General features: G+C 43.6%; 1 protein-coding gene across 1 annotated transcript; it reads right to left on the bottom strand.

The window, feature by feature from the left end:
* Window positions 1-494: 494 nt before the first annotated feature.
* On the bottom strand, window positions 495-1,382 carry LOC119273471 (glutathione transferase GST 23-like). The gene is made up of 2 exons (XM_037554614.1): window positions 1,054-1,382; window positions 495-958 (listed from the first exon to the last, which is right to left on the bottom strand). The coding sequence occupies exons 1-2, from the start codon at window positions 1,378-1,380 to the stop codon at window positions 578-580; spliced, it is 708 nt and encodes a 235-aa protein (XP_037410511.1). The 5' UTR covers window positions 1,381-1,382; the 3' UTR covers window positions 495-577.
* Window positions 1,383-6,958: the final 5,576 nt, after the last annotated feature.

The raw sequence follows: 6,958 nt of genomic DNA, 5'->3' as shown, positions 1-6,958 counted from the left end.
TCTCACCCTTGAGAGACGGTGCCGCCGCACCTCCACCTCGTCCTCCACGCTTCGTGTGCAGCTCCTCGCCGTAGCCTCCTCATGTGTCGTTGGAGCAGCCCGTCAACGAGCGTTTGAAGAGGAAAAGGGGTAGTGGGTGATAGGAGAAGTGAGCGAGTGGTGGTGGTGGTGGTGGTGGGGGGGGGGGGTTGGATAAGCGAGGGGTGACCTGACACTTTTGTGTACTTTAAGATTTGTGCATTTGATCCGACGGTCGCTCATGCTTTCACCGAAACTGACTAAAAATCTGACGGCAGCCAGTTATTATTTCCCATAAATCATTCTTTATAGTAGTATCCCTTTCGTTCCTAAATATTTGTCTTTTTAAAGATTTCGAATGGAGTACCACATGCGGATGTATAAAGACATATTTTAGAGTGTAGATTCATTTATTTTGCTTCGTATGTAGTCACTTGTTAAAATTTCTAGAAAGACGAATATTTAGAAATGGAGGGAGTACATTTTTCTGAACAAGATTCCTTCATACATAGCACATCGGAATCCACTGTCACGGCAGCTACAACGTGCATACATATCGCTACTTGTGCGCGGCCATGGCCTTGGCCGTGGACACGAACATGTCCCTCCTGGGCGTCAGGACGGCGAGCACGAGGTCCCTGTCGGGCAGGCACTGCTGCGCGGTCTGGTCCGCCGCGTACGCCCTCGCCCACCGGCACAGCGCCGGGTGCTCCTCCTCGGTGAGCAGCCGCACCCCGGCCATCTCCTCGAACACCCCCAGCCACCGTGCCAGCCCGCTGGCGGCGATATCGAGGAGGCCGATGGCGTCGCCGCCGAAGAAGCGCTTCCCCTCCGGCAGCTGCGCCTCCAGCAGCGCCAGGCCCTCCTTGGCCTCCCTCGCCGCCGCCGCCTGCGCCTCGCCGGGCTCCGCCCAGAGCGCCACCCACAGGGCCTTCCAGCACTGCACACATTCGTTTCATCGTTTGTGCTGAATAAATGTACACTTTGCAGCAGCTGTTCAGCTGTGAGTGAGTGAGATGCAGATCTGCGGCTCACCTTGTCGTCGAGGAAGCGGGCCCAGAAGCGGGCGTTGGCGCGGGCGAGCGGGTCAGAGGGGAGCAGCGGCGGGCCGGCGGGGAAGGCCTCGTCGACGTACTCGACGATGACGAGAGATTCGGCGATGGAGCGGTGGCCGTGGAGGAGGACGGGGACCTTCTTGTGGACGGGGTTGTGGGCGAGCAGCAGGTCGCTCTTGCTGGCCATGTCGTCGTGGAGGAGGTCGTAGGGGACGCCCTTGAGGCGCAGCGCCACCTCGGCGCGGTGCACGTACGGGCTGAGCCAGCCGATGAGCTTGACCGCCGGCTGTTCACAAGGCATCTCCATGTCCGCCTGCCTGGTCGGTCGATTTCTACGTACGATATTGCTCCGGCCTCTTGATCGTCTATATAATATGTTTGGGCGAAGCTTCCCGGTGGCTTGGTGTCGAATCGAAGGCTGGCACGGGTGGAAGCTACCTGCCGGGGCGGGTTTCCTCCGTGTCGCCGCTGCCGCAGCGTCGCCGTGTGCCGACTGCCGACGCGAGCACAGCAGTGGTCATTGGTCAATGGTCCATTCGCAAAGTGGCTTGGAGCAGTGTCACTTGAGCAGCACGGAAGCCACCTTGTGCTGCACGGTATTCTTGCGTGAAAGTCCACCAGGATGATGCTTACGTGCAGGCCGGTGCCACGGGAGGGAATTACACAACCCACCGCTTATTGGGGCTGGTGTTGCACAAAACACCTACTATACGGGTTTGTTACATAAAACACCACATATTGATGTAATACGTTGCAGATAGATCTAGTCTAGTATTTGGATGCATTAACATAATTACTGACAAATGGGTCCCGCTTGTAAGTGCATGTGTGACAATAAAAATCGGTCACATCGGCCAACGTATATTAGACCAAGAAATGAAAAGATCAGAGTTAAAAAAAATAGTTTAATAAGTGGGCTGGAAGCCGACTCACAAAAATAGATGGACTGAAAGCCGATGTCGATGAAACAAGACACAACCATCTTGTACAGAGTGGCTCGAGCAGAGAGAGACGTAGATTTTCAGAGCACTTGCACCCAGGCCCTGCTATCCTGGCCCTCCAATATTGCTTTAAGACTTGTGCAAGATAACTAAATTTATATATGAAATTTTTTCTCTTTTTCATTTCTCTCATATAGAACATGTTTTGAACTTCAAACTTTGCAGCGCAGCAAAACTTACTAACTATAATGTGAGATAAAACTTTCAAAAAATTTCGTCCAATATAAATACTAAAAAAAATATTTTTAAACCAAATAAAACTTATTTTTTATATTTATGTGGACGGAAAAATCTAAAAAAATTATCCTATATTTGAGCTAGAAAGCTTTACTGTTCTGCAAAGGTTTTAACTTGAAGACATGTTCTATGTGAGAGAAACAAAAAAGAGAAATGTACTTGCACGGATCTTGATACGAATAATGGATGGCTAGATAAGAGGGGCCTAGGTGTTAGTGGTGATGGAGAGTCGTTCCCCAATCGCCGGGTAAGCGCCCCCCCCCCCCTCACCCAAGCTCTGCTCGTCTTCTCCCCTACCTTCCTAGGTCTTCTCACTAGTAGAAAACAAGGCTTTGGTTCGGGCAGGGCAAGCCCATTAGTCCCGGTTCAGTCATGAACCGGGTCCCATGGGGGCATTCGTCCCGGTTCTTTAGCCCAGGGGGCGGCTGTGGCCTCGTAGGCATTGGTCCCGGTTCGTATGGACCCATTTGTCCCGGTTTTAGGCACGAACTGGGACAAATGAGTTGCCTATATATACCCCGTCGCCGCAGCAGAGCACTCCACAGTGCTTTATTTTTTCTGGCCGGCGAGGAGAGGGCATTTGGGTGCTCTAGCTCATCTCCTATGCACATTAGGTGTTCAATGAAATGCCCGAGCCACGCTAGTTAAGCTTTCTCCTCTCGAAACTCGACCTCCAAGCTCCATTTTCCCCGAGATTTGCATAGGTTTAGCGGTCCGTCACATCCCATCCCCGTCTTGACCGCCGTCGATCGCCCGTGCTGATCTCGTTGCCGGCACCATCGTGGTGAGCCTCTTGTTCTTATCTTCTTTCTGAAAGAAAATAATTCTTACTTTAGATAGATACTTGTCTAATTTTCTAACTTTTATTATTGCTTGTTATTATATGATGCGATGGTTTTGGTATCCGCCCCCGTCGGCCCTCGTCCTAGCTATGATTCGGATGTGGTATATATTATCTTTTTATAACCATTTGCTTCATTTATCGTTTTTGACAATTATGCCGACCAATGTGACATAGATTTTATTTATATAGGAGGTAGTTGAACCGGAAATTCCGACCGACCCTATTGTCGAGAGGTTAAATTTAGTTGAAGAAGAAAACAATTACCTGAAGGAAAAAATAAAAAAATGAGGAGGAGAAGATGATATTGGAGTTGCATGTTGCGGATGTCGTCGATGATCACAAGATCAAGATGGATGCAATGCGGTTGAAGATGAGAAAGATTAGAAAATATGTCATTCATACCGAGGCTTGGTATCATTGTGCCGTTGGATCAATTTTTACCTTGGTTGTGATTATGATCGCATTTGTTGTTGCATTGAAAGGTTTCACATAGTTTCAAGGTGGAGGCTCATCTATCCCGGTTCGTGTAAAAACCGACTAAAGGCCAAGGGCATTAGTAACGATCTTTTAGTCCCGGTTCCCAAACCGGGACAAATGATCATTTTTCTACCAGTGTCTTCTCCCTCATGAAACCCTACATTTTTGGGGATAAATTTTGTCGTTGATCGATGTATTTTTGTTTAGGATCCTATTTTTTGGGTGTTTGTGTTGTTATTATTTAGATTCTGCGTTCGATTTTGACATGTGTTTAAGGCCTTGTCCCCTGTGTTAGTATAAATTTTGATTCAGCAACATATCTGATTATTATCCTTTATCCAATTTTCATGCCAGCTACTTGATGCTAAAATCTAATGGGAACAATATCTACCATGTTTTTGTGTTGGTGATCTCATGCCGAACTTGCTCATTTAAATTTGGGTTCAAAAGTTAACAATTTTTAAAAAGTGTGATTTTTTTTGACATTTTCAGAAAAATGTGAATTAATTTCAGTAAATACTACATATATTCAATACTAATCTAGGAAAGTTTCGGCTCAACTGGACCACAGGTTTTGGAGATAATGACAGTCTAATATGTTGGCTGATGCGGCCGGTTTTTATTGCCACGCGTGCACTTACGAGCGGGACCCATTTGTCAGTAATTATGTCAATGCATCCAGATACTAGATTAGACCTATGTGCAATGTATTACACCAATATGGCATGTTTTCCGCAACAAACCCGTATAGTAGGTGTTTTGCGCAACACCAGTCCCAATAAATGGTGGTTTGTGCAATTCCCTCGTGCCACGGCGGTTCAACGGGAGAAATTGGATCTTTTGCCTCATTTTTATTTCCACTTTGATCATTTGCCCCCTCCCCCCCCCCCTCCCTCTCTGAGAATGACGGGTGGGGTCGGGGCCACTTGTCATTAGGACAGACATGGGGCAAACCATCAAACCTCTAGTAAAGTAGGGCAAAAGATCCACCGTGTTCAGCGGAGGTGGCACTTGTCATTCCTAATCATGGGGCAGTTTCGCCATCTTCATATGCAACAAGCCTGTTGTCGCTGGATTCGGCAGCATCACATCATGGACAGCCAAGCTGTATGGTGATGCTTTCCGTGGATTCGCGGAATTTCATCACCGTGAAAACGGTATTTCAAAATAGTGGAAGGACTTCCCCAAGAAAAAAAATAGTGGAAGGACATGCAAACATTTCTTTTACATTGTAATTTTTTTTTCTAAATGTCGTAAACATATTTTGAAGTGGTGAACATTTTCAAATGCAACGCACATTTTTTTGAGTGGTATGAAATATTTTCTTTTGAATCACACAATTCTTTTACATAGTATAACATTCTTCAAAATATCACGTACATCTTTTTGAAACGCAAGACAATCAAATATATGTGCCATTTTTTTCTGAAATGCGTGAACATTTCTTTTAGAAAACGTTTCCACCCAGTCAAAAATGTATGTGCCATTTTTCAAATATATTCGCGTGTCTCAAAAGTATGTTCCCGAAGTATTTGAAAAAGGTTTGTGTAATGTATAAAATGTTCAACAGTTTAAAAGTAATGTTTCATGTCATGCAAAAATATATTCAACATGCACTCAAAAAATACTTAGCACATACAAATAAAAATCTTCAAAACATTTACTTGAATAATATTAATTATGTACATGAAAAATGTTCAACATGTACCAAAAAATGTTTCACATGTATACCAAGAACATTAATTTGTATTGAAAGAAGTATACATGTATTTGAAAAAATGTAAAAATAGTAGAAAAACCCCAAAGTAAACCAATAATAAGACACCAAAAAACACAAAGAAAAGCCGATACAGAAACACAGAATGAAAAAAAAAAGGAAAAGAACAGAAAAACAAAAAACCAAAAAGAGAGAAAGACAAACAGAAAGCAAAAGCGATTCACAACGGACCGAGGAAAGGCCAGTTCACAATAGAAGAAGAAATGCTACCTATGTGCGTAGGAAAAACACTTGCTGAGCCGACTCGTCCACCCGATCGCTTAAGAGGGTATAGAGCTCTGTCTAGTAACACATGAGGTATCGAAATCACTAGTTAATGGGCACTCCTGGAAAAGATTACTCACACCTTCTCTGGTGGTGGCAAGTGTCGCATTGATTGTCACAACCTGGGAGTTTTATACTTTTTTTTCATAGATTCATTTTTATAAACGTTTTATGTCTTGAACCATGCGTCCAAACCATGAATCTTTTCTCCTTGCGTTTTTCGCATTGAGGTTTTAAAAACAACCTGTGCTTCTACGAATCACACAGATCCAGCGAGACGGTGAAAGAGTGGGCTGGGCCGGCCCATTTAGCTAACGCTATGTGTGCACTCAGAGACTCTGTTTTTTTGTTTTAGGAATATTTTGGTTTGTTTTCTATTTTTGTTTTTTGTTTGTTTTATCTTCCGATTTTACTTTATTTTCCCTTTTTTAAAAAGTATTTAATAATTCATTTTTTCTTTTCCTTGTCATTTTCTCTTTGTCAGGTTTAATTTATTTTTTACAAAAATGTTTGAAATCCAAATTGTTCACACTTCCAAAAAAATATTGTCTTTTCCTTATCATTTTCTCTTTGTCAGGTTTAATTTGCTTTCTTTAAATTTTTTTAAAATTCAAATTGTTCACACTTTCAGAAAATGTTTGTGTTTCAAAATGTTAGGGAACATTTCTTTGGATTTCAAAAAGTGTTCACGTTTTCAAGTTTTGTTCAAAAATTTAAAAAATGTCTGCATTTTCAAAATTCATTAAAAAATGCATAGGAACTTAAAAAAATCATGGCTTCAAAAAAATGTTCGGAATTTCAAAATGTTCATGGTTGTGAAATTTTGAAATAAAGTTTTGCATTTTTAATAGAAATCCAGAATTTTTTAATTTCTACACTTTAAAAAATCATTAAAAAATATACAGCGCGTCAGCGCCCCTCGGCTACATGGCCGGCCCAATATAAAGAGCACTCTATGCGTCGCTGTTATATGACTCCGACGCTTGCACCGCCGGCAATCGCCCGTGGCTGAGGGGAGTGTAAAAGTGAGATTACAACAAATACACCTTATATTGTGGGAGTTTATTTAGTAAAAAGAAAGCACCTTATACATAAAGAAATGTAACAGCGGCCGCACACATTGTCGATGGCCAGACAGACGTCATGAAGGAGTAAACTGACCGGCCGGCCTTGAGGATCGCCACTCGCCATCAGATAGATAGGCCGATGCTCATGTTTATGTTTACAAACTTGGCCGGGTGTGCGAGTGCGTCGACTGCCTACCGCCAAAATAAAAAGTGAGTGA

Source organism: Triticum dicoccoides, chromosome 3A, assembly GCF_002162155.2.
Source record: "Triticum dicoccoides isolate Atlit2015 ecotype Zavitan chromosome 3A, WEW_v2.0, whole genome shotgun sequence".
NCBI classification, from domain to species: domain Eukaryota; kingdom Viridiplantae; phylum Streptophyta; class Magnoliopsida; order Poales; family Poaceae; genus Triticum; species Triticum dicoccoides.
Note: the sequence above shows the minus strand (reverse complement) of the source record. Positions and strands in the feature narration are given on the sequence as shown.

Coding starts and splice junctions, on each gene's coding strand:
- LOC119273471 (XM_037554614.1), bottom strand. CDS start 1,380: ATGGAGATGCCTTGTGAACAGCCGGCGGTCAAGCTCATCGGCTGGCTC. Junction 959..1,053: donor CCCGCTTCCTCGACGACAAG/GTGAGCCGCAGA, acceptor GAATGTGTGCAG/TGCTGGAAGGCCCTGTGGGT.